Below are 27,466 nucleotides of genomic sequence, written 5' to 3'. Positions count from 1 at the left end.
TCACACGTGTGGGAGTGATTTCATCACAGCCCGGCCATTCAAATGGCCAAAGTCCGTGAACCTGGAAGGCATACCAGGTGAAGATACTTAATGTGCACAGCTGGAGGATTGAGGTCAGCAAAGTCTCCTCTTCCACCCCCCCAATGTAACGGGAATCTTTAATGAGGACACTAATGAAAGTGAAGTAAGGGGGAACTCTGCTGGGGATTTTTTTTTCATCCTGTAAATATTTGTAAAACATATGATGTGGCACTTGTGCTGAAAAGTAAATTTGGAGCCCCCTGGTCTAGGACATTTGGTAAAGTATTCTTAAATACCTGATCCTCTGCGTTGCTAGATGAGTCTCCACAGCGTCTTCTCCTCCAGCTCTTCCAGCAGTTTAAAGTCCTTTAATGTAATCAGGACCAATGCAGAGCCCATAGCCATGCACTAGACGTGAGGATGCTGGGGGATAATCCACCACCAGTGCATAGGGATCAGGTAAGTAAAATGGTTTTGCCATCCCCTAGACCAGGGGTGCTCAACCTTTTTGAAGAGCGAGGGCCACTTTATTTATCTGGTAACCGGTTGTGGGCCACAATAAAATGGTTCATAATTTCAAGGTTTTTTTATTATGAATAACATAATGATTCCTCATGCAGCGCTGAATGCCAGCAGGAGGGAGAGGGGAAGCCAGCATTCAGCAGTTGCAGGAGGAAAATGGAGAGAATTGGTTCCAATATATGCCTCCTCTCCTGTCCAAGAGTTAAAATGTGACAGGGAGGCCACACAGGTCCCCTGGAGCATGGGACGCCACAACAGTGGTTGGGGGGTTTCGGTAAAAATGTCTTAACTATCGGGTTTTACTGCACCCCCAAACCTTGCAGGTGTGGTACACTTTCTGAAAGCACACCAAAACTCCTGCATTCAGTTTGAGGTCAAGGGCCACGGGTTGAGCACCCCTGCCCTAGACAAACAAGTAGGACACAGCTTCACAACAAGGGAGGAGTTTTAGTTTTACTGGAGCTGGGCTCCACCTCATTGAAGAACCTCAGCGTCTGCTAATGTGACAGGTGCGGCAGCCAGGCAGGTATAATGTGGTTTTGCTAGGCTTGGTATTACTGAGCTGTACCATAGATGCAGTATTCAATGTAGTCTCTCTGGCCTCAGTGCCACCTATTACCAAGCCTACATGAGTACCCCCGGAGTCAACTGCCTCAAGTGGCCTCCTTGGTGGCATGGCTCTGTGTAAATATATGCATGTCCCAGTGGTCCCCTCCTTTACCTTTTCATGCAGGTACACCTTTTTTATCTTTCAGTGCACAGCCCCATTTTTTCTAATACATGAAGAGCACTGGCAATGTCACTAAACTTGCCAGTCGCCAATATCATTTTTACATTCCCCTTCCCACGTTCTGCTGCTGTCATAAGTAGAGGAGTTCTGATCGATGAAAAGGTTAATGGGATCTCTCTGTGCCCCTGTACAGCACAGTATGGCAGCAGATGCAGCTGCACTTCCATGCTGTTGTACGCATTCAGCGGCATTTAAGTTTAGTATATATTTTTCATAAGCACACCTAGGTGTGAGCCTATCCTTGCAGGCAGACCCTACCAGACCCCCCTTCTGACCCGGGAGGACCTCCAGTATCCCTATCCCTGATTGTGAGTCAGAGACCCGGAACAAACATGCTGTAAATGAGTGTGGGAAAAATATCTGAATTCCTCGTTTTTATATCTGATCTGGGTCATTGACTTGAGATATTGAAGCCAGTACATCGGGATGACAACCAGGGGATCAGCCGTCTCAAAAAGAGAGGCCCGTAATGAAAGCTTACATTAATCACATGACAGTTTCTCTTTTAAATATTTTAGCTCTAGGTTAGTTCTGCATGGATTCACCTGTTAATGTTTTGTATTTCCATGTAGAGGGGAAATCTCCATGTGTAGGATAAATGTTGGTGTTCTCTTCAGAATATGAAATAAAATATGAACACTATCTTGATTTGACTTGACTATAGCTCTAATTTGTCAGTTTAACAGAAGGGTCTGTTGCATTATTAACCCCTTGCCCTCCAGAGGATTTACCCCCCTTCCTGACCAGGCCATTTTTGCGATACTGCGCCGCATTACTTTAACTGACAATTGCGGGGTCATGTCCCAAAAATACAGCTTTCTTTCAGTGGCATTTGAGCACCTATGCCATTTTAATTTTTTGTGCTATAAATAAAGGACCAACAATTTTGAAAAAACAAACAATATTTATGACTTATTGCTATAAAACATATCCAATAAAAAAATTAAAAAAATAACATTTCTTCATAAATGTAGGCCAAGATGTATTCTGCTACATGTCTGCTAAAAAAAAGAATCCCAATAAGTGTATATTAATTGGTTTTCGTGAAAGTTATAGCATCTACAAATGTCAGTATATATACTGGAATTTTTATTTTTTTATACTAGTAATGGCGGCGATCAGCAACTTATAGCAGGACTGAGGCGTGAATTCTGACACTGGGTAGGAACTGACTAATGGCGACTGACATCCCCAGTGACAATAGTGACAATACAGTGATCAGTGCTAATAAAATGCACTGACACTCTACTAATGACATTGGGCAAGAAGGGGTTAACATCTGGTACGATGAAAGGGTTAACTGTGTGCTGTGTGTTTCACATTGTGAGCTGTGTTGTGTTTTACTAGGGAGACATGCTGCTTTGTATCTCTCTGCTGTGTAGAGAGATACAAAGCAGCATGTCCATGCTGACAGGAGAGAGACCTGTGCTGATTTACAGACAGATCTCTCCCCTCTCAGCCCTGCCGGCCATCACTGAGTCCTGGCTGGGGACCCAGTGATTGACATCCCCAGCTGCCAATAGCAGAGCCTACTCCTACCTGGAAATGCAAATCACGTGTATATATACATGCTGCCCTGTAGCAGTACTTCTGCTATTGGGCGGAGGGCAACTGGTTAAAGGATATGCTCACCTTTTAACAAAAAAATAATAAATGCACATTTTTTTTGCAGGTAAAATGTGCATTTACTATTTATTGTTTTGGGAGCCTGGAAAGAATTGCACCCACAATCAGCATATTGCTCGTGCCATGCAAGACTCCTGCTGACCTGTCAGTGTATCTGTGTGCTCATACCTCTTACTAGCAAGCAGATACTCTGACAGGAAGAATCAGTGAACTACCACAACTCATAGCAGCGCCGTGGTAGTTCATTGAGAACCACAAGCCGACAGCCACATAGGCTGTTACAACTTGTAGTTTTCCCATTCACATAATACTGTGAATGAGTGAAGTGGCCTGGCAGGCAGGGCTCCACGTGGCCCTGTGTTTTTTTTTTTTTTTTTAATTGTGACAGTGGGCGGAGAAGATCCCCCCACTAGTTGTCACAACAGGGGAGCGGGGGCCAGTCCTTTCCTAACATGTTACACCCTGAATATGGGTGTAACATGTTACGACAGGTGAACTTATCCTTTCAGGCTCTGTTTAATGTCGCACTGTGTTCGCATACATTGTACCACATGTTAAAATGATTTTTGTTAAGGCTGCCCATTCATTTAAATGTGCTGCCTAACACCCCAAAATACATAAAAAAAGGTGCATGCAGCAATTTTGGCAGTGTATAGCAATGCACACTAGGGTTGGTTTGCTAAAACTGGACAGTGCAAAATTTGGGGCAGCTCTGCATAGAAACCAATCAGGTTTTGATGTCAAAGCTTAATCGAACAAGCAGATGTTAGGCTGGCCATACACTATACAATTTTCTGTCCAATTTGTGCCCAATTTCCTTTAGATGTACCTTCAACTATGTCATGCAAGGGCCTGCCTAATTGGATACAATTGAAAGTGTTGTTAGTTTTGACCTCTTATTATATGGTTTTTGGTAAATCTAAACCAAAAATCTCACGACAATTGTATAATGTATGGCCAGCCTTAGAAGCTGATTGGCTACCATGCACAGCTGCACCAGATTTTGCACACTCCAGTTTTAGTTAATCAGTCCTAGTGTGTTAAGGTGTGTTGGAGTGCACAGCACAATGGTGTGAAGGGACCAGGGTCAGTGTGCAAAGGCAGCATGCATATTTGAGGCGCTTCTGCGATCATTCAGAATTAATTGCAAATGCAGTTGGACTGCTTTAGCTGTCTTTGGATTCCCAGAGACAAATGCCTGATTTACACTTGTGGTTGAGGGGCAGCATGGGTTTGACTTGCGTTCTTACTACCTGCAAAAATGATGGCCCATAGAACGGAACACATTCAACTGAATGGGGCAACACCACTATTTTTTGGGTAAATAGGCAGTGAGGGGGTGACATAATGTCTGATCACTGCCTGTCAAAGTTCCTCTGAACAGCAGTCCACTGCAGATCACTCTTCAGGAGGCCATTCTATAGTGTTTGCATGACATTCTATGAAAAGAGAAGCCGTTTCTGAAGGGACAAAAGCCTGTTGATGCTGACCCTAATTAACATTTTTCTGGGAAGGAGCATGATACAGAATGGGACCCCAATTATTGTAGAGGAAGGAGATCCCGTTAAGACCCCATTTACCTACAGTGCTCAGCATAAATGAGCACACCCCTATTGAAAAGTAAGATATTAATCAATATCTCAATGAACACAAGAACAATTTCCAAATTTTTGACATCCTGAGTTTTATAAAACATTTGTTTAGCTCATTACATGAAAGTAAGGTTAATAGTATAAGTGAGATTACAAAATCTTCAGTTTTACTTATATTAGTTGATGCAAAAATGAATACACCCCACAACAAAAACTACTACATCTAGTATTTTGTATGACCTCCATGATTTGTAAGGACAGCACCAAGTCTTCTAGGCATGGAATGAACAAATTGGCAACATATTGCAACATTGATCTTTTTCTATTCTTCAAGAACGACCTCTTTCAGAGCCTGGAAGCTGGATGGAGAGAGATGCACAACTTGTCAGATCAGGAAACATACCGATACTTAGCCACTGAATCACTTTCACTCTGTTTTTCTTCAGAAATGCAACAATGCACGACGACCAAGGACACAGAGTGATGGTAACATCTTCTCTTTCAATATAGAGCAGTACATCTGTGAATCCATGGTACCATCTATAAAATGCAGCTTCCTGACACCAACATCACTCATGCAGCCCCACAGAAAGACACTGCCACCACCATGTTTCACTGTAGGCATGCATTTTTCTTTGTACTCCTCACCTTTGTGAGGTTATACAGTTTTGAAGCCATCAGTTCCAAAAACATTTATCTTGGTCTCATCACTCCAGAGTAGAGAGTCCCAGTAGTCTTCTTTTTTAGCACGGGCCCTGGCAAATTCTAGGCGGGCTTTTTTGTGCATGGACTTTAGGAGAGGCTTCCTTCGTGGACGACACCGATTCATGCCATTTGTCTGTAGTATACACCGTATTGTGTCACAGGTAACAATCACCCCAGTTTGGCTTTCTATTTCCTTAGCTAACTGCATTGAACTTGCATGGTGATTTTCTTCAACCCTACTCATCAGATAATGCTCCTGTCGAGGTGTTAACTTCTGTGGACGGCCTGGATGTCTCTGTGAGATGGTTTCTTTGTTAAATTTTTTTTCACTTTTGCTTCAGTATTCTGACTGATAAGTACAGCATTTCTGATCTTCTTGTAGCCTTCACCTTTCTTGTGTAAAGAAATTTTCTTTCTCAGGCCTTGTGACATTTCTCTTCCATGTGGTGCCATTGCTGAGAGCGTGAAATGGGAAGGGGTTTTCTTTAAGTAATGCCCTTTTATAATCAACTGGCTGCTGGACACCTGTTAATGAATAATTAAACTCAACTGTAGTTAAATTCTTGTTAATTAGGATTTTGTTGTCTAAAATGTATTCATTTTTGCAACATGGTCTTGAATGAATTTGTTGGGAAAAATACTTTTTTGTGTGTGCAAATTAACAAATCTTGTTTGCAATCAATGGCTGCATTTGTGGGAGTATTTTGTAGTATAGTGTCCCATAGAAAATGCTGATTCTGAAAGGAAAGTAAATGTTTTTCTGACATGTCTGTTGGGGTGTACTCATTTATGCTGAGCACTGTAAATGTTTTGTAGCTCAAAGCTACAAAATGCTCAACAATAAAAATCCCATTGTTTTGGAGCTTCTTTTCACACAGATTTGGGCATTTCTGACCCCATAGACTTCAATTTGATTGCCTGAAAAAACATGCAGAAAGTATATAGGGGGCCAAGAGCACCCCTTCTGCCACAAAGGGATCTCCTGAAGAGCATGTCGCTGAACACCCAAAAAATCACAAAAAAATTAATGGGCCTTTGCAGCTTTACCTGGCAATGGTTTCTGCTGCTTTGGCCAGCCATTCTTGTAGCACATACTCACACCTCTGTTAGTCAGAACAATCACTCTGCTGCCTCCGGGGTCAGCTCCCTGCTCATTGCACAATGGTGAAGATGCTGAATCACTGCCAGTAGAAGGTTGGAGAGGGTGACATAGAAAGCTGAATTGCAAAATCTGAAAGATGAATTGCTTAATCAGAAACTACAAGTTTCATCTCTCTGCCTGTGCATACACTGTATCTATATAAATCAACTGTGATTTGCTTTAAAAGCAAATATATATATATGTGTGTGTGTGTGTGTGTATGCAAAACATACTGGGACCTATGTTGTTTCATTAAAACATTAACTAAGGATGCCCTTCCCCTTTCTAAGCCACCAGTGTTGTTGGGTCTAACTTTTAACGGCCCATGAACACACTGAATGGTCATTGGCCTAGACTAGAGGCTGAATTAAAAAGTTTTCCTCTGACCCCTAATTAAACCCTCTGTGTTTATTTCTATAATACAATCAGGCTGCATATACAGTAATAAATATGCTGCTCTTTTAATTGCCATATGCTGCAATAAGTATTTAAAGTGGAACCACATCTGAGCACCACAAACCAAAAGAGCTATTTAATTCATTTAATCAAAGCACTCTCCAATCTATCCTTGTCTCCATGCTTTATTTTGATGAGAAATCACTTAAAAATACATCCTCCAGCATTTCTTGAGTAAGGGCAGATGATTCATGTAGCATTTACTTCCTGAAATCCATCTATTTTCAACTTGGGCATGCAGGCAGGAGGGTGTGCATAGCTGAGAAAACCCCTCCAGAAGACTCCTGGGATGTATGACTTCTTTTGCCTACGCCTGGGAACCAGTAAGTAACTGAAGAAATGTAAAAAAAAAAAAAGATTAAAACCAGTCAATATGATATACTTTCCTATATATCTTCTAATGCTAGCAACATAAGGATTCAAAATAGTCCATGTTGATTTAGAGAGTGAAGTTCCACTTTAAATACCCTGGCAGCACATTGGAGAGTCTGACCACTCTACAAACAATGCAGTGGCCTCAGTCTCCAGTGGTTCAAAATGACCCACTGCACACTTGTTCCCATGAACTACACTTCTTAGACATCATGCACACAGACATTTATGTTCTTAACCATAATATCCCAGAACTTTCCCACGCCTGTAGAATGGCATGCGTTACATACAGCTGCTAATACAAATAAATAGCTGGATGAGGCCACACTTGAGGAACTATCAATAGCTTTGGCTGCACAGGTGTGGAAAAATGGTAGAACTGTTATTTTTCAGGTCGTAAATGTCTGTGTGTATGCGGCCTTAGGGAGCAAGGATGCTGCTGTTTGGAGTACTGTGATTTGCTACTTTGCATGTTTGAGTGACAGTGACAGTTTTGTTTGGTAGGGTAACTGCAAAAATAATGGCAGGATCACACCACATGGCACAGCAGTGCATAGCCTGCAACATGTGTACACTCTGCAATGCATTGTGAAAAAGCTTGCTTGGTTTGTGTTTTCTTTTCTCTTCTGTGTTAATTCTGTGTGTTTCAGCACATTGCAATGCATTGTAACCTGCTGCTATAAAATAATGCCTGCATAATTTTATCACAAAGCGTGCATACGCATTGTGCTGGTGTGAACAGGCACTATTGTTTCCTGGTCTTTGCATTTGGACATACTATCTCAGAGATGTTGAATTTATATCGCCCAATGCCCAGGACATGTAGTTCTGGGTGCTGGACAAGTAGTTTTTCTTTCTTTAACCCTTATCCCTGCTGCGGGCAAGCAGCAGTGCTTACCTGTCAGGTGAAAGCACTACTGCCCGATTTGCTTTCACACAGCCCACAGTAACAGCCTCCGCCCCCCCCCCTTCCCCGCATGATCCTCCCCCTGCCCACTATACCTCCCGGTATCGCTTACCCATCTGCGGGCCTGGAACTGGTTTACCACCATTGGCTAGAAGGGGGGTGTAGCAATTGTACGTACAAATATGGACGCAAACATCTATTTTGGTAAAGACCCTCCATCTTGTATCATTTCTCACTCCAAATCAGCTCCCCCCTCCCTCTCTGTTGAGTGACACGTGGTCCTTGTGTGCTGGGTTCAGGAGTGCACAGGACACAGTTGGATATCCTTCATGGTTGTAAACCCAATTAGCTGATGCCAGGGTGTCTAGCAACCTCTTGCTCTGAAGCTGATCGTATAGCCATAAACCCGGCAGTCACTGGACTTCAAAAGCATTCCAGGAGAGAAGTAAAACATATATCCCATGTAAATACCACTTTTCATAACTTAAAATAGGGAATACATACAATCAAACAAAGCATGTATTCGGATAGCTGAGTTTAATGCGAGTCGCCTGATATCTTGCACCCCTAGTTAAAGTCTACAGGAGAGCAGGAAGCCATATAGTTCTAGCTAAAATAGTAAGATATAGCATATTTGATGTCTAGACGTTCAGGATATCATTCTGCATATTAATCTACTAGTGGCTAGGCTGCTACATGTACCTAGGGAAGGTTATTGACCATGATATAAACTGCGAGGGATTTGGTCATAGCCTGAGTTCCCCGCCTAAAACATCCCTCCCCAGATGAGGCGATTGGCTCTCTGCTTTAAGGAGACACCCTGCTGGGTTCCTAGAAAAAGGCTGTTATGCTTGGAGCAGTAAGTTGAAGAGATCTGCCTTTTAACATCAGGAACCAACTTTTGGAGAAAAGGCACCCTTTTGCTCAGGACCCTTGAAGCTGCTTAAACCAAGGCTGACGGCAAGTATCCTACCTCTCTAAACTTCTTTCTGTTATCTCTCTGTTGTGGTATTGCTCTCTGTGTACATATGTATATGTATGTGTATGTGTGTGTGTATATATGTACGTATGTGTGTGTGTGTGTATGTATATATGTGTGTGTATGTGTGTGTATATATATATATATATATATATATATGCTACATATTTTCCTGTAAATACTTTTATTGCACCATTTTGACCTTTTTAGTAATAAATCTTATTTTCTGAAAAGTGTTGAACTGTTTCTAAAGCTCTTTAGTGCAAACTAAGAATCCCTGTCTCTGAAGAATGCTACTGTGTGTTTTAAACCTCTATATACATCTGCCTGCGGTGACAGTGTGTATACAGATGATTATTCAAACATCATAGTGTTACTGCTAAGATTGGAGAGTTTCCTCCTCAGTACAAAAAGGCGGTGGTGGCAGTGTGAAGGGTTAATTATGTAATTAACCTAACCCAGTAACAATCGCTCTCAGGCTGCGGTACATAGATTGTGGTCCATTAGCTGGAAAATCTTTGTGCAGGGTGCAGCTTAACATGGTATTGTTACGCACGTGATAGCGAGGTTTTAGATTGGCTAGTCCTTCGGTCACGAGTTGGTGAGAAGGGCTGGGGGTCTGACATCGCGTCTGCCACAGGAGGGAGGAGAGCGGACACGCCCGCTCCCCTGTCGTCCTTGTCCTGACCCAGAAGTGACTTATGATGTCACTCCTGGGTCCCCGTTGAAAGATTTCCCGGATATCAAGGCCGTGAAAGAATGTAATGCAGTGCGATGTGCAATGCATTACATTCAGTGGAGCACAGGGGAGACATCCAGGGTCGTTGATTGCGATACACATGTTGAATTTCGCCGCACATGCCAGGGTGAGAGCAATAATTCTAGCACCAGACATCCTACGTAACACTATACTGATGACCTATAAGAGGCTTTAAAAGTGTCACCTGTAGAAAATATAGGGTGCTGAAGTTTGTTGCCATTTCACGAGCGAGCGCAAATTTAAGGTTTGACGTGTTGGATATCTGTTGTCTGCTTTCAGAAAATATATAATGTTGGGGGGGGGGGGGGGGTTGGGGGGTTGTGTAAACTTCAGCCATAAAATGATTTTTTAACCACCTTCCGCCTGCCATATAGTACAATGACGGGCGCAAAATGGTTCTCTCCTTCTGATAGGACATCAGGGAGCGTGCAGCGCGGCGATCGCCGATGCGCTGTGTCCCTAGGACACAGCGGATCACGGAAAGAGCCAAAGATGTCGGTTCGGTCATGCGATCAGCTGTGTCCAATCACAGCTGATCACATGTAAACACGGAAATGCTGGTTATCGGCATTTCTCTCCTCTCGAGCTGTCATGCTGACAGCTCGAGAGGAGAGGAGACCCGGTAATCTGCTTTCCGTGGAGGGGACATGTACACTGATCATCAGGGCACTGATGATCAGTGTGGCCCCACAAGTGCCACCTGTCAGTGTCCATCAGTGCCAGCAGTCAGTGCCACATCAATGCCACATATCAGTGCCTACCAGTGCACATCAATGCCACATATCAGTGCCCATCTGAGCTGCCTTTCAATGTCACATATCAGTGTCCATGTAACAGTGCTGCCTTTCAGTGCCCATCAGTGCAACCTACCAGTGCCCATCACTGCCGCCTCATTAGCGCACATCAGTGAAGGAGAAAAATCACTTATTTACAAAATTGTATAACAAAAACTAAGAAAAAACTTTTTTTTTTTTTCAAAATTTTCTGTGGTTTTTGGTTTAAGAAAAAATTAAAATCCCAGAGGTGATTAAATACCACCAAAAGAAAACTCTATCTGTCTCAATAAATGATAAAAATTTCATATGGATACAGTGTTGCATGACCGCGCAACTGTCATTCAAAGTGTGACAGCGCTGAAAACTGGAAATTGGCCTGGGCAGGAAGGGGGTGTAAGTGCCCTGTAGGCAAGTGGTTAAACTTGTGCAATAAAGCGCAAAAACGGCTCTGGCAGCGAAGGGGATAAAGGATAAGCATAACATTTCCCTTTCCTGAGGAGCACACAATCATTACACTGCAAGGTCTCTCTCCTCCCTGCTAGTTTTTTTTTTTTTTTATCCAGACAAGTAGAATGTCATGACGAACAAGTAGATTGAAACCCCAATTTAGTCCCTGAAGTAGTTTTTTCAAATCTTTCAACACCACTGTATCTAATGCAGCCCAACTGAGGCTGGTGTGAAGGAGCCATAAGACTGAGCTAGACTTAGTGTGTATAAAAGATGTGTCATGAAGGAAAAGATGTCATAAACCAAAAGATACATAGTTCACAGGTCAGTGAACCATAACAGATGACATGATACGATGAAGCATATTTGTAATCTGATCAGGGTAGTATTATGGCCTGTGTCAGAATGTTGGTAAAAACGTGGATCCCTAGAAAACAGGCTCTCTGGAGAAAATGCGCTACATCAATGTTTCTGTGATATCCATTCAGTCGTATCTAACACTATGAATCTATGTCAAAGCATTTGTATTCCTGTCTACCTTGTCCTGAGCCAGAAAGTGAGTCGGGCTTTCGAACGAGGATATTCGTATGAACATTCGTACAAATATTCTTTGCACATTTCACTTGCTTTTAACATTCAATTTCAGAATGAATATAATTCCCAAACGAAAACCACACACATAATTTGAAATTATCGTATTTTGCGCTCCATAAGACGCACCTAGGTTTTAGAGTCGGAAAACAAGAAAAAAAATATTCTGAACCAATGGACTGCGGACACAGTACAGGAGATGACCAGAGACTGCGGACACAGTACAGGAGATGACCAGAGACTGCGGACACAGTACAGGAGATGACCAGAGACTGCGGACACAGTACAGGAGATGACCAGAGACTGCGGACACAGTACAGGAGATGACCAGAGACTGCGGACACAGTACAGGAGATGACCAGAGACTGCGGACACAGTACAGGAGATGACCAGAGACTGCGGACACAGTACAGGAGATGACCAGAGACTGCGGACACAGTACAGGAGATGACCAGAGACTGCGGACACAGTACAGGAGATGACCAGAGACTGCGGACACAGTACAGGAGATGACCAGAGACTGCGGACACAGTACAGGAGATGACCAGAGACTGCGGACACAGTACAGGAGATGACCAGAGACTGCGGACACAGTGCAGGGGATGACCAAGAGACTGCGGACACAGTGCAGGGGATGACCAAGAGACTGCGGACACAGTGCAGAGGATGACCAAGAGACTGCGGACACAGTGCAGGGGATGATCAAGAGACTGCGGACACAGTGCAGGGGATGACCAAGAGAGTGCGGACACAGTACAGGAGATGACCAGAGACTGCGGACACAGTGCAGGAGATGACCAGAGACTGCGGACACAGTGCAGGGGATGACCAAGAGACTGCGGACACAGTGCAGGGGATGACCAAGAGACTGCGGACACAGTGCAGGGGATGACCAAGAGACTGCGGACACAGTGCAGGGGATGACCAAGAGACTGCGGACACAGTGCAGGGGATGACCAAGAGACTGCGGACACAGTGCACGGGATGACCAAGAGACTGCGGACACAGTGCAGGGGATGACCAAGAGACTGCGGACACAGTGCAGGGGATGACCAAGAGACTGCGGACACAGTGCAGGGGATGACCAAGAGACTGCGGACACAGTGCAGGGGATGACCAAGAGACTGCGGACACAGTGCAGGGGATGACCAAGAGACTGCGGACACAGTGCAGGGGATGACCAAGAGACTGCGGACACAGTGCAGGGGATGACCAAGAGACTGCGGACACAGTGCAGGGGATGACCAAGAGACTGCGGACACAGTGCAGGGGATGACCAAGAGACTGCGGACACAGTGCAGGGGATGACCAAGAGACTGCGGACACAGTGCAGGGGATGACCAAGAGACTGCGGACACAGTGCAGGGGATGACCAAGAGACTGCGGACACAGTGCAGGGGATGACCAAGAGACTGCGGACACAGTGCAGGGGATGACCAAGAGACTGCGGACACAGTGCAGGGGATGACCAAGAGACTGCGGACACAGTGCAGGGGATGACCAAGAGACTGCGGACACAGTGCAGGGGATGACCAAGAGACTGCGGACACAGTGCAGGGGATGACCAAGAGACTGCGGACACAGTGCAGGGGATGACCAAGAGACTGCGGACACAGTGCAGGGGATGACCAAGAGACTGCGGACACCGTGCAGGGGATGACCAAGAGACTGCGGACACCGTGCAGGGGATGACCAAGAGACTGCGGACACCGTGCAGGGGATGACCAAGAGACTGCGGACACCGTGCAGGGGATGACCAAGAGACTGCGGACACCGTGCAGGGGATGACCAAGAGACTGCGGACACCGTGCAGGGGATGACCAAGAGACTGCGGACACCGTGCAGGGGATGACCAAGAGACTGCGGACACCGTGCAGGGGATGACCAAGAGACTGCGGACACCGTGCAGGGGATGACCAAGAGACTGCGGACACCGTGCAGGGGATGACCAAGAGACTGCGGACACCGTGCAGGGAATGACCAAGAGACTGCGGACACCGTGCAGGGGATGACCAAGAGACTGCGGACATTTGGGGGGGGGGGGGGGGAGGGGGAGCAGGGTACCTGAATTTGACAGCTACCTGCTCCCACTTCTGCGGAGTTGTCCTCCCTTTAGTGTGGACACCCAAAGGGGGGTGGGGGGTGACGGTGTTTTTAGTTTTTTAGTTTTTAATTTTTTTTATTATTTTTATACTATCCTTTTTTCATTTTTTTTTTTTTTTTCTATTTGATCACTTTTAATGCTATCAAAGGGAATGCAAATATCCCCTATAACTTCAATGGGCATTGTCATTGTAACGGAAGCGTAGGCAGGACAGAACACACAAAGCTTTATTGAACTATGAAAGACACTCAATCAGGACAGTTCATGGCACTCCGAGACATGCGGCCTGTAGGGACACCCACGGTAAGCGGACTCACTGGGACCTTGGCTGTGGAGTCTCGTCTCAACACAGCTCCCACAAAGCTTACTAGGGACAACATCAGGCACACGGGGACTCAGTGGGACCTTGGCTGTGGAGTCTCGTCTTAACACAGCTCCCACACCGTTTACTAGGGACACTCACGATAGGCGTCTTGCAGATGCACAGCAGCAGGCGGCTTCCAGGGGAGTAGGCGACGTGCAGACGCTCCGCAGGAGGCAGCTTCCAGGGACAAAGCGGTTAGCAGACAGGGTGGCTTCCCAGGGACCCTCACCAATGGACAGCGGCCAGTTTTTCAGGGACAGCAGCGATTAGCAGGCAGGGGCCCTTACAGTGGCCAGCTTTTCCAGGGACAGCAGCGGGAGTCCTGGCTGTGGGATCTGACCTTTTGAGGAGGGAGGCTCCTGCAGAGTGCTCAGCTGGGATGGCTGCGGAGGCCCGGTCCCCACCCGGACCTCCCACGACAGCGGTGGTGGCAGGCCAAGAGAGAGCTGCCAGACAGCGCAGGAGGAAGAGACCGGCCAGCTCCCGCGCCGGCCTTTTAAACCGCCCAGGACGCTTCCGGGTTGCCCCCTTGACTCTGGCCGCTCTTCTCGTGAGTGCGGCCTTTGCCACTGGTGGGCACAGAGCGCGGGAAGCCCCCTGTGCCCAAGCTGTGTCCATGCAGGGAAATCTCGGCGGTCTGCCGTTGGGGTCCCCTGGCAGGGGGTCACAGCTACTCCGCCTAGAATGCCGGACGAGCTGTGATCCTCACCGCAGGGGTCCCCTCCCCCCATCCTGCACAGCCTGGCTTCAGAGGCTGTGTGCAGGATGAGGACACGGCAAGGGGGGAGGAGTGGGGAGGGTGAAGGCACACCGTGACAGTCATATATTCTTTTTTTAGAGAAATCTGGGGTCTCTCACTCCTCTGTCCTAACATTATCTAATCTCACCAAGATCAGTGTGATAAGATGCTTTCCCAATTTACAAATGGCGCTGTTTATATCCTGCGAAACTCAAGTGATGAAATGCTTGTAGCTTCCGATTTCTTAGACTATAAAAATGATTGGCACTATTCCATTCTCCAATCAGCTCTATGGTCAGCTGGCAGAAACCGCCTGCATTCTCAGGTTCCCCCGATGGCACGGGACTGCCCGAGAAGGCCATGGAAGGCAGCGGGGAAGGGAGAGCATCGTCTCCCGCTGCTTGTAAAAGCAATCCTGCAGCTAATTAGCCACTAGGATTGCTTTTACATGAAAGCCAATCGTCGGCTGAAAAAAAACAATACCAGGATGATGCCTGCAGCTGTGGGCATCAATCCTGGTATGACCATTCAAAGTCCAGTGATGTACCAGTATGTCGCTGGTTTTGGTTGGCTATATATGCTATGGTTTTTTTTGTTTTTTTTTTAGCAGCCTGTAGGCTGAATGGAAAAAAAGAAAATAAATTTCTGCCAGAAAAAGTGTGTGGTATACCCATCATTAAAATATACTGCCCTGCATCCACCCACTTCTAATGGTGGGCACACATTAGGTCGTACGGTGCCACATGCGCCAATTCCAAGATCGTACAAATATCTAAATAGTGGCACGCTTGAATAAAAGTTGTCCACGTATAGGTGGTACCCCATATGGAAAAAGGATGACACCAAGTCCCAAACTATCTTGCCACTGCTCCCTATGTAGTCCAGGCATCCTGGGGGCTCCATTTGATTGTCTTTTATAGGGCGGTCCTTAAGCGGTTAAAATAATGAACATTGTGTTTACTTTTTGCAGTGACCCATGATTTCTGCTTTGCGGTAGAGTGCATGTTTACATTTTGCTCCTTGTGTTTTCCCAGATATTGCAACCATGGCTGACTCGGTTCCTAACAGTCCTCCCCAAGGAGGGGCAGTGGTAAGTAGTGTATTTTGCAGATTGCCAATCCTTAGATGTGGTGGCTGCATTAGTCTTTTTTTTTTTATAGGCTTTTTTTCCTTTTTTTCTCTTGTGATCCTTCCGGTAACACACTTGTCCTAGGGTGACAACTCTCACTTGCTATACTGTATCTATGAAGGGGCACCTATCGCCTTAGGACAGGAATTGTCCTAAGGGCTTCAGAACACCTCCCAATCTCCATAACAGAAAAGTGTTCTATAGTTCAGGAGACCACAGGAATAGATGAGTTCACTGGGTTTCTGGTAGGATCAGCAGGTATTTTTTTTGCATTTATTTAACAGATATATGAAAACACTTTCAATGGTGTATTTAAAAACACCAAAAGAGCAAAGAAAGAAGTTGGTTATTATTATTATACAGGATTTATATAGCGCCAACAGTTAGCACAGCGCTTTACAAAATGAAGATAGACTTTACAGTTACAATACAATTTGGTACAAGAGGAAACAGAGGACCTTGATCGCTGGAGCTTACAATCTAGAATATTATAAAAGTGTTCTTAAACCCAGGACCCTGTATTCACTGTCTGGTTTCCCACAGTACACAGAAATGGAATTATTTTAGTAAATATACCCTGCTTAATACCTTTTCTCATCAGCAGTTAGAGCAGTCTTTTGACTTCTCAGTGTCCATCCGAGCACTGCTTAAAGCTTGTAAGAGTTTTCATTCTGCTCTAGAAGGATACAGAACCCCTGACCTCTGTCTGGACAGTGCCGATTGGCCCTGTGCTGATCACATGCACTCTCCCAAGGAAAAAAAAAGCCTCTCTAGCAATACACACCAAACAGAGCATGTGTAGAGTGACTCCACACGATCCTATCAGGAGATAAGAGGGGGACACTGGAAGAAGGGGAGGATCAGAAAAGACAGGAACAAACAGCCTTTTTACACAATACAGAGGATTAACCCCTCAGGTTCCACAGTGAGTATAACAAACATGCTTTACTGCATATACACACTGATTTTACTGTTGTGGGATTAGTAACACTTTAAGATTTACATAAATTGTAAATCAGTGTTTCCCATTTTGGTACGAATTTCATTCATGGATTGGAATTCCTGCATATTGGATGTTTCCCAGTATTATTTGCAGACGCATTTAGCCTTTGAAGTCTGCAGATAAATTCCAAACAGTGGTTTATAACCTGAACCATTTCTTAGGAAGGTCTCAACATTTCATAGTCATGTTTGTTATGGATTGGTATATCCGTGGAAGAATTTCAATTCTATCAGCTGCATGATAAAAACTGTTGTCAAGAGATAGTTAGTGCCATTATTGGGTGCCAAACAGATGCTGTCACTAATAACTGTGTAATTATTATTATTATTATACAGTATTTATATAGCGCCAACAGTTCACTCAGCGCTGTACATTACAATGGGAGACAATACATGAGACAGTTCAAAAACAATAAAATGCGATACACGAGGGGTTCGAGGGCCCTGCTCCTTGGAGCTTACAATCTAGGAGATTGATGAGAGTGTAATATTTGTACTGTTTTCATACAAAGTGTACTAATTGTGTTTTCTGTCTTTTTTTTTTTTTTCCTGTAGCAATTTATGCTGGCAAATAAACTTGACACTGCAATGTGGCTTTCTCGATGGTTCACGGTATACTGTTCAGCATTATTTATTCTTCCTCTTTTAGGGTAAGCAATCACCTTTTGGTCCCGGTATAATGCTTACAATTAAACAGGGCTAGAATCTAGAACTAGAGTTTATAATAGGCTTAAATCCCTTTGCTTTATATGGGGAGATAAAAAAACAAGAATCAACAGACTGACACTAAAGGCAGGCGTCTAAACATTGAGGGAGATTGGGGCTCCCTAATCATTTGATTTTTAACCAAGTGGTGCAAATAGCTCCATTAGCATAAGCTAGCATGATAGAACCTAACCCTCAATGGGTTGACGTGGAAGCACAATCAGGCCCAACAGGGCTCTATTAGAGCCCTGATGTGGATCCTGAGCAAATTGCACCTACCCATTATATGTCCTACTCTATCTTACAAGTTCGTTGTTTGGGAGAGGCAGAGGGCTAGAAAACAACTTCCTGTCTTCCATGTCCTTCTTGCTCCCTTATTAACCACTTTCCCTCCTGAGGATTTACCCCCCTTCCTGACCAGGCCATTTTATGCGTTACTGTGCTGCGTTACCTTAACTGACAATTGCGCGGTCATGCAACGCTGAACCAAAATGAAATTTACGTCCTTTTTTTCCCCACAAATTGAGCTTTCTTTCAGTGGTATTTGATCGCATGTGGTTTTTTTTATTTTTTGCGTTATAAAAAAACTGACCATTTTGAGAAAAAAAACTATATTTTTAACTTTTTGCTATTTCAACATGTCCAGTAAAAAATTTAAAAAATCAAATTTCGTCGTAAATTTAGGCCAAAATGTATTCTGCTGCATGTTTTTGCTAAAAAAAAATCCCAATACGTGTAAATTAATTGGTTTACGTGAAAGTTGTAGAATTTACAAATGGCAGTATATATACGGGAATGTATTATTTTTTTTTTTGTACTAGTGGTGGCGAGCAGCGACTTATAACGGGACTGCGGCAGTTATTCTGACACTGGAGGGCACTGACTTGGTGTCACTGACAACCCCAGTGACACCAATACAGTGATTAATGCAAAAAAAAAAGCACTGACACTGTACTAATGGCACTGGGCAGGAAGGGGTTAACATGAGAGGCAGTCAAAGGGTTAACTGTGTGCTGGGAGTGTTTTTGCTAGGGGGCTGTGTCAGTGTGCTTCACTGTAAGCACACTGCTCTGGATGGATGTGCTCAGTGTGTCAGAGCCGACAGGGAGGAGGACTGTTAGTGAACAAAGCAGCCCTCCTCCTCGTCGGAGATCCTTGGTAATCACTGTGCGCCGGCGGGGAATCACCGGCCGGGCCCCAGTGACTGATGGCTGCGCGCGTAGGGCTCGCGCGCCCCCTACCTGGAAATGCAAAATTATGTGTGTATATGTATGTATATGTATATGTGTGTGTATATATATATATATATATATATATATATATATATATATATTATATATATATATATATATAGTGATTTTGCGCAGTATAACTGCTATAGGACGGCGGGGAAGCAGTTAAATTCTGACTTTCCTCCAGAACTACAACCTCACCTATTTAAATGGAGGAAAAATAAAGTCCTCCTAAGGATTGGTGAATTTCTGTTCAGAAATGATATCCAAAGTCTGGAGTACTACAAAAACATCCTGTAACTGCCTTCTAAAGTGCTTATGTACGACCAAATCATCTCTTATCTTAAAGCTAAGTTGAAATCTGCCTCTCACCTATTGTCGCTAACACTCTTTGAAGTTTCTTGTAAAACCAGAAATTTCACAGAGGGCCATATTTCTATACTTTAGAATCCATTAACCACTTAAAGTCCAGACACTTTCCCCCCAGGCCAATGTTGAGCTTTCAGTGCTATCATACTTTAAATGACAATTGTGCGGTCATGCAGCACTGTACCCATATGAATTTTTTAGCATTTTTTTCAGACATATAAAACTTTATTTTGGTGGTATTTATTCACCACTGGGATTTTAATTTTTTTTCTATATAAATGAAAAAGTCCAACAATTTTGAACAAAAAGTTTTTCTTATAAAATTTTGCAAATAATCTTTCTTCATAAATCTTGGCCAAAATGTATTCATCTATCGTTTTTAGTAAAAAAAAAAAAAAAACCCCCAAATTGGTTTATAACCAAAAATTAAAATTTTTCAAAAAAAATGTTTACATTTTTATTTTATTTGTTTATATTATTATTTGTTTTTTTTTAACATACTGTCATCCTAGCAGTGGGGGTGATGAACATTTATTTTCTTTTTTTACACTGATTGCTTTTACACCCATAAAGGCTGTAAAAGCAATCATTTCTCCTCTCTGGCTGCATTGCTGCAGGCAGTGAGAAATACCGTGCAAGCGGTTTTTGGTCACAGCTTGTAACATGGTACAAGGCTGTTGTGAGTACCATGTGACCTCTGTGATCATTCACAGATTTCACAAGTAATGAGCAATGTCAGGAAGTGACATCTTGTTTACTATTATTCATGTGATCACTGATTGGCCAATCGGTGATCACATGAATCGGGACCTCACACACAGTTCCCATACAGCGATCTGTGTTCCGCTGTGTCCTCTGGACACAGCGGGCACCAATCGCAGTGCAGCGTACTCCCAGTGAGCTCGCACAGGCAATGGATGTGAGGGGAGATTTAGAAACGTCCACTCGCATCGGCAGCGCTCCTGTCCGGCCGTTTATCGACATGGGCCGGACAGGAAGCGGTTAAGGAACACAACCCATACATTTCCTTTTATGGAACTATTGGAGCGTTGTCTTGTGATGTTAGATCTTTCAGAATGGCATGGTATAGCTAATAATTAATCTAAAATATCCATTAATACAACCCTGGTTGAATCTTGACTGTGAAACTTTGCTTAGATGGTACATGGTCCCCATCAGGGTAGCCAGGGTGGGCCCTGCAAGCGGTTTCCAACAACGTGGCCAGGTAGGCACTATGTTTTAGTTTTGGTGGCAGTGCCCTAAGGTGACTAGATTTTGGATTAGACTTTTCAACCTGATCTGCTTGATTATGCGGGAGGGGTGAACATACCCACCTGTAACCTGAACATACCTATAACCCCTGAAATTGCCCTCTTTTTCAAAAAATAGATATTGAGGGGGTTGAGTCTTCTAAACATTTGAGGCAGGTGGTCCACAACATAATCCTTGCAGGTAAAATTGCGATTGCATGGAGCTGAAACCAGTCTGTGGTGATCTTGGACTATGCCAAACAAAAACTGAACTGTATAATGATTAACCACTTGACCTCCAGAAGGTTTTACCTCCTTCATGGCCAGCACTGCACTACTTTAATTGGCAATTGCTCGTCATTGTATGCAAATGAAATTTTATATCATTTTTTTCACACAAATAGAGCTTTCATTGTTGGTATTTGATCACCACTGTTTTTTTTTTTTATTTTCTGTTACATAAATGAAAGAAAATTTTGGAAAAAAACCCAACCTAATACTGTCTGTTAAACATATCCAATTAAAAAAAACAACAAATAATTTATTCTTAAATTTAGACCAACATGTATCATGCTACTTGGTTAAAAAAAAAAAAAAGTAGTGTATATTAATTTGCTTTGTGTGAAAGTTATAGTGTCTACAAACAATGGTATATATACTGGAAATTCCGCAGTTATGATGCCATACTGGTAATGGTAGCGATCAGCGACTTATAGTGGGACTGTGATAGTATGGCCACAAATCCGGAAGGAGGTCGATCATGTATACAGGTGCATCTCAATAAATTAGAATATCACCAAAAAGTTAATTTCTCCAGTAATTCAATTCAATGATCTATTTCAAGCATTTCTTTCTTTTAATTTTGATGACTATGGCTTACAGCTAGTGAAAACTCAAAATTCTGTTTTTATTTAGTAGTGACAAGATACAAGTAAAACAATGGGGTCCCTCGCAGGGGACCCTTGTAGAAACAAAAGAGATTAAAACAAATAAGCAAACAAACTAGCCCATCACAAAAAAATTCTTCATGAAGGAGTAAGAGCATGCAACGGATGACGCCTGGAGCATCAGTGTGTATTAGAGGGCTTAATAAAATTGAGGAGGGGGTAAGGAGAAGAAGCAGCGAGAAAAGAATAGGTAGAGAGAAAGAAGAGAGAAACCAAGTCAGATGGAGGAGAGAAAAAGTGCCTGTGAGCAGGAGCTTCCCCTAGTGGACTGGGATACCCAGACTTGATGAGGGTGGAGTGGGGAGTGTGTAAGACCACCACAGGTTCCATATTTTGAGAAATTTGAAGTGGGAGTCATGGAGTATGCTTGACATTTTCTTATGGACCATGAGGGTTGTCAAGATGTTCCTCACTTTGGCAAAGTTGACAGTGGGCTTCTTCCAAGCCCTAGTGATGGCGCGTTTTGCTGCTATGAAGAGGTATGTGGCCAGTTTTTACTGATGGGTCAAAATATCAGGAAGTGGGCAAAGAAGTGGTGCATGTCAGGGTCTCTGCGGAAGGAAGTATGAACTAGGGTTGAGAGGAGGCCATAGACCCGGGACCAGAAGCCCACCAGACGAGGGCAGGACCACGATATATGGATCTCATCTCCACTTAGGCTACAGCCTCGAAAACATCTATCACCACGTAACAGGTTTGAATGTGCAATGCGAGCCAGGACCCAGTACCATCAGAGATTTGAGCCACCAGATAGTATTTGGCTACATTCGGGACCCCAAGACCCACTCTCAATCTGTATGGGCCACCCTGGGGTGTTTGTGGGCCAAAATGAAGGCCAGGACCTTATTTTGGAGGGGTCGCACGAAGAAGGTTGGGACTGTGATTAAGAGGGTCCGAAAAAAGTAGAGGAGTTTAGGGAGCACAGTCATCTTGATCTCGTTGATCCACCCTATCCATGACAGAGAGGGGAAATGCGAAGAATTCAAGAGGGAGGAGAGAGTGCACAGAAGAGGATAATAATTGGCCGCAAAGAGGGAGGAGTAGGAAGAGGTTAGGAAAATGCCAAGGTAGTTTAGGGAAGAGGTTGCGCAGTGATAAGGAAAGGAAGATTGGAGGCCCGAGATGGCCGCGAATCGGGAGAGTAAGGAGTGTAGATTAGGAAGTGTGGTGATAGGGTCAGGAGGGGATCATCTGTAAACAGATTGACTTTGTAGAAAGTCCCTGCATAGGGAATCACCGTGATTATTATTATACAGGATTTATATAGCGCCAACAGTTTGCTCATCGCTTTACAATATAAAAGGGAGACAATACAGTTCAATACAAGAGGGTTAGGAGGGCCCTGCTCCTTGGAGCTTACAGTCTAAGAGGGAGGGGCTGGTGGTACAAAAAGGTAATAACTGTGGGGAAGGGACTGGTAGGAGGAATAGAAGATTCCGTTATTAGCTGAAGGTAGGATAGGCTTCCCTGGAGAGAGGTTTTCAGAGTTTGCCTAAATGTGGGCAGAGTAGACAATAGTTGAATAGATTGGGGTAGAGAGTTCCAGAGGAGGGGGGAGGCTTTGGAGAAGTCCTGGAGATGAGCATGGGAGGAGGAGACAAGGGAACTAGAGAGCAGGAGGTCATGCAAGGAGCAGAGAGGACGGTTTGGGTGATATTTGGAGACAATATTGGTGATGTAATTTGGGGTAGAGCTAAAAATGGTTTTGTATGTTGTTAATTTTTTTAAATTTTATTCATTGGGCAATGAGAAGCCAGTGGAGGAATTGGCAGAGAGGGATGGCAGATATGGAACAGTTAGTAAGGTGGATGAGTCTGGCAACAGCATTCATGATAGACTGAAGAGGGGATAGCCTGCGATTAGGTAGGCCAATGAGGAGGGAATTACAATAGTCAAGGCGAGAGATAACCAGGGAGTGAATAAGTTGCTTAGCAGTTTCAGAGGTTAAGAACGGGCGTATCTTGGAGATATTGCGGAGGTGAAGTCTACAAGATTTGGACAGTGATTGGATTTGGGGCTGAAAGGACAGATGGGAGTATAGGATTACACCTAGTACCCTGGCATGAGGGGAGGGACTGATGGTTGTATTATTGATCTTGATGGAGAAGTCAGGGGAGGGGGCACGGGCTGGAGGGAATAGTATGAGCTCAGTTTTCGAAAGATTGAGTTTGAGGAAGTGGAGTGACATCCATGCAAATAGGTCACTTAGTAGGTTAGTAATGCGAGAGGAGACTGAAGGGGTGAGGAGTAGAAAGATTTGTGTGTCATCAGCATAGAGATGGTACTTAAAGCCATGGGAGTTTATCAAGTGACTAAGGGAGGTGTAGATGGAGAAGAGAAGGTGTCCAAGGACAGAACCTTGAAGGACCCCTACAGAAAGAGGAAATGGAGAGGAGATGGGTAACGCTTTAGGAGCAGTGCGATAGGTAGGAGGAGAACCAGGAGAGAGCAGAGTCTCGGAGGCCAAGAGAGTGGAGTTTTTTTAGGAGGACGGGATGGTCAATAGTGTCAAAAGCTGCAGAGAGTTCAAGTAGTAAGAGTATAGAGTAGTGGCCATTGGTTTAAGCAGTTAGTAAATCATTAGGGAGTTTTAGTAAGGCAGTTTCAGTGGAGTGTATTGAGCAAAAGCCAGACTTTAAGGGGTCAAGAAGGTTGTTGTCAGTGAGGCAGGAGCTCAGGCGATTGTACACTAAGCGTTCTAAGAGTTTGGAGGTAAACAGGAGCAGGGATATGGGTCTTAAGTTGTTTAGGTTGGTGGGGTCCAGCAAGGGCTTTTTAAGTATGGGAGTGATGAGTGCATGCTTTAGAGGGGTGGGGAAGGCACCATTAGAGAGGGTGACCGTTGTAGTTGTGAGGGGACAGAATCCAGGGGGCATGTGGTGAGACTGGGTTCTGAGAGAATTTTAGTGACCTCTTCAGTAGTAGCAAGGTCAAAAGAGGAAAGTGTTGAGGAAGGTTTAGTATAAGCTATGCTAAGTGGAATAGATGTCTGTGCAGTGGAAATGCCCCTACGAATTGCATCAATCTTGTTTTTGAAAAATGATTTGCAATGTCGTAAGCAGTGAGTGAGGTACTAGGTGGAGGTGGAGAAAGCAGAGAGATAAAAGTAGAAAAGAGATGACTAGGACTGGATGACAAGGTATTAATAAGAGTGACAAAGTAGGCTTGTTTGCCAGCATGGAGGGAGGAATTGTATGTTAAAGCAGAGTTATACAGGGTGAATGCTTGGTGTGATTTGGTTTTACGCCACAATCGCTCCAGTGCACGACTATGTCGCTTAAGATGTCAGTCTGCCATGGTTGTAATGGTCGGGGTCTGATATTTCCTGTAGTTAGAGGAGCAAGTGAGTCTAGTGTGGATGAGAGCGAACTGTTGTAGACAGCAATGGCCAGGTCAGGGCAGGACGGGAGAGATTCTGTGATAGAGACGGTCAGTTGCAGAATGGAAAAAAGAAGGGTTTAAGTTGTGACAGTTTCTGCGGGTAATTGTTTGTTGCTTGGATGGATAGGTGTTATGTTAGGGTCTGCATGAAGAGCTACCGTCAAGGGTTCCAGGGCCAAGATGAAAAGGGCCGGGGAGAGAGGGTATCCCTGACTGGTTCCACAGGCAATGGAGAAAGGGGCAGATGAGAAGCCTGCCTAGCGGACCAAGGCCTCGGGGGTAGAATACAGAGCTGATAGACAGGACAAAAAAGAGTCCCCAAAGCCCTTCCCCCCCCCCCCCCCCGGTATAACACATATCGTAGGTCGTCCCAAGAGAGGGTGTCGAATGCTTTGAAGATATCCAGCAAAAAGAGGAACCTGGGGATATTACGTTGGTTCATCAGAGAATTGAGGTGTACCACTTTCCGAACATTGTCCGCTGCCTGGCAAACCGGAACGAATCCTACCTGGTTTCTGTGGATCACTTGGCATACATACCTATTGATGTGAGTGTTCAGGATCTTGCCCAGACGTTTCATGTCCTCATTCAGTAGGGAAATTGGACGGAAGACCTGGGGGTCGTGGGTTGAGATTTTGGGATCATAGTGATATGTGCTTGGAGCGCATCTGGGGAGGGTTTATTGTCCTCACGCAAGGCATTGAAATAGGCTGTTAGATGGGTAACCAGTAGTTGAGAAAACTTGCAATAGTACAGACTAGAGAAGCCGTTGGGTCCTGGGGCTTTCGAGCGACGAATGAATTTAATGGCCTGTGTCACTTCCAGTTCGGTAATGGTCACGTTTAATGTGTCGCAAGCAGTCGCAGATGAGGCTGGGAGGTTGAGGTCTTGAAAAAAGACATCAGCCAGGTTGGTAGAGAAAGGGGCTGGCTTGCTATAAATGGATGAGAGAAAAGCAGCAAAGGACTCCACAATTTTCTTGGGGTCTGAAGACAGGTCACCCCCGGCTGTGCGCAGCCGAATGTGTTTGTGAGAGAGCGCAGCTGAAAGAGTTCAGTTTCCAGGCCAATGTGGCCCCTGGTTTGTTGGCACAAGAATAATATTTGTCTGGCCCAGCATAGGGCCTTCTCCACTTGGTCGGAGGCCAGAAGATCTAATTCCACAGCAATAGTATTGCTGGCCCTCCAGGTCATGGCCGAAGGGGAAGACTTCCGGGCCGCCTCCACCACAGAAAATTGGGCGGTGAGGTCCTGAAGCCTCCGCTCCCGTTCACATTTGCGCATTGAAGCTATTTGAATAAGATGGCCCCATAGGGTAGCCTTATGGGCTTCCCAGAGGGAGATCGCTGAGGAGACTGAGCTCACATTTTCGGTAAAGAAGGTTTGTATATTGGAGTGTATCTTCTGACAGGAATCCTGTGTCGTGAGGAGAGTTGTTGAGTTGTCATGGTGAGGGGGGCCTAGGGGAGCAGAGGAGGGAGAGGTTATTGGGTTGTGTTCTGACCAGGACGAGGCATGGATTGAAATTTGATCGACCGAGGATAAAAAGCGGAAGGGAACGAGGATGTGATCAATTCTGCAAAAGCTATTGTGAGGGTTGGAGTTGTAAATGAAGTCCCGGGGGTAGAGTTCACACCAGACATCTACCAGGCCATGGGAGTGCAAGCGCGTACGCATCTGTTCCTTGGTTGTGTGAGTTGGAGGCCCCTGGGGCATACTACATGTCCACTGAGGAGTCGTTGAACTTTAGAATCTCTCATAAAGATGAGGGTCCCCAAACTATGGCAGGAAATGACCTGCAAGAGATGCAAGAAAAATGTATGTTGGGAGCGTAATATGTGACCAAGATGACTTCCTGGCCATTGGGGGAGTAGGTGTCTGCCTGTGAAAACCCAAAATTCAATATCTCAGAAAATTAGAATACTACATAAGAACAATAAAATAAAAATTAATTAATTTTTAATACAGAAATGTTGGCTTACTGAAAAAGTATATCCAGGTACAGTATAGTATGCACTCAATACTTGGGGCTTCTTTTGTTTGAATTACTGCACAAATGCAGTGAGGCATGGAGGCGATCATCCTGTGGCACTGCTGAGGTGTTATGAAAGCCCAGTTTGCTTTGATAGCTGCCTTTAGCTCATCTGCATTGTTGGGTCTGATGTCTCTCACCTTTGTCTTGACAATACCCCACAGATTCTTGATGGGGTTTAGGTCAAGCGTGTTTGGCCAATCAAGCACAGTGATACCAGGATCATTAAACCAGGTATTGGTACTTTGCCAGATGCCAAGTCCTGCTGGAAAATAAAATCATGCTTCCCTCTGCTGACCAGCTTTATGGAAATGCTGAAGTGCTGTAGAATTTCCTGGTAGATGGCTGCGCTGACTTTGGACTTGATAAAACACAGTGGACCAACACCAGCAGATGACATGGCTCCCCAAATCATCACTGACTGTGGAAACTTCATACTGGACCTCATGCAACTTGGATTCTGTGCCTCTCCACTCTTCCTCCAGACTCTGGGACCTTGATTTTCAAATTAAATGCAAAATTTGCTTT

General features: G+C 44.5%; 1 protein-coding gene across 1 annotated transcript in view; it reads left to right on the top strand.

Moving 5' to 3' along the window:
* Window positions 1-27,466, top strand: part of TMEM33 (transmembrane protein 33) — a 51,252-nt gene that overhangs the window by 2,101 nt on the left and 21,685 nt on the right. Inside the window, exons 2-3 of the mRNA XM_089654001.1 lie at window positions 15,927-15,982; window positions 17,579-17,673. Coding sequence (XP_089510127.1) covers window positions 15,938-15,982; window positions 17,579-17,673 — 140 coding nt within the window. The 5' untranslated portion in view covers window positions 15,927-15,937. The remainder of the gene's footprint in view (window positions 1-15,926; window positions 15,983-17,578; window positions 17,674-27,466) is intronic.

This window comes from Staurois parvus, unplaced genomic scaffold (genome assembly GCF_062004578.1).
Source record: "Staurois parvus isolate SC_StPar_1 unplaced genomic scaffold, SC_StPar_1.0 ptg000734l, whole genome shotgun sequence".
Lineage (NCBI taxonomy): Eukaryota > Metazoa > Chordata > Amphibia > Anura > Ranidae > Staurois > Staurois parvus.
The sequence above is the reverse complement of the archived record's forward strand: the minus strand, read 5'-3'. Positions and strand labels throughout refer to the sequence as shown.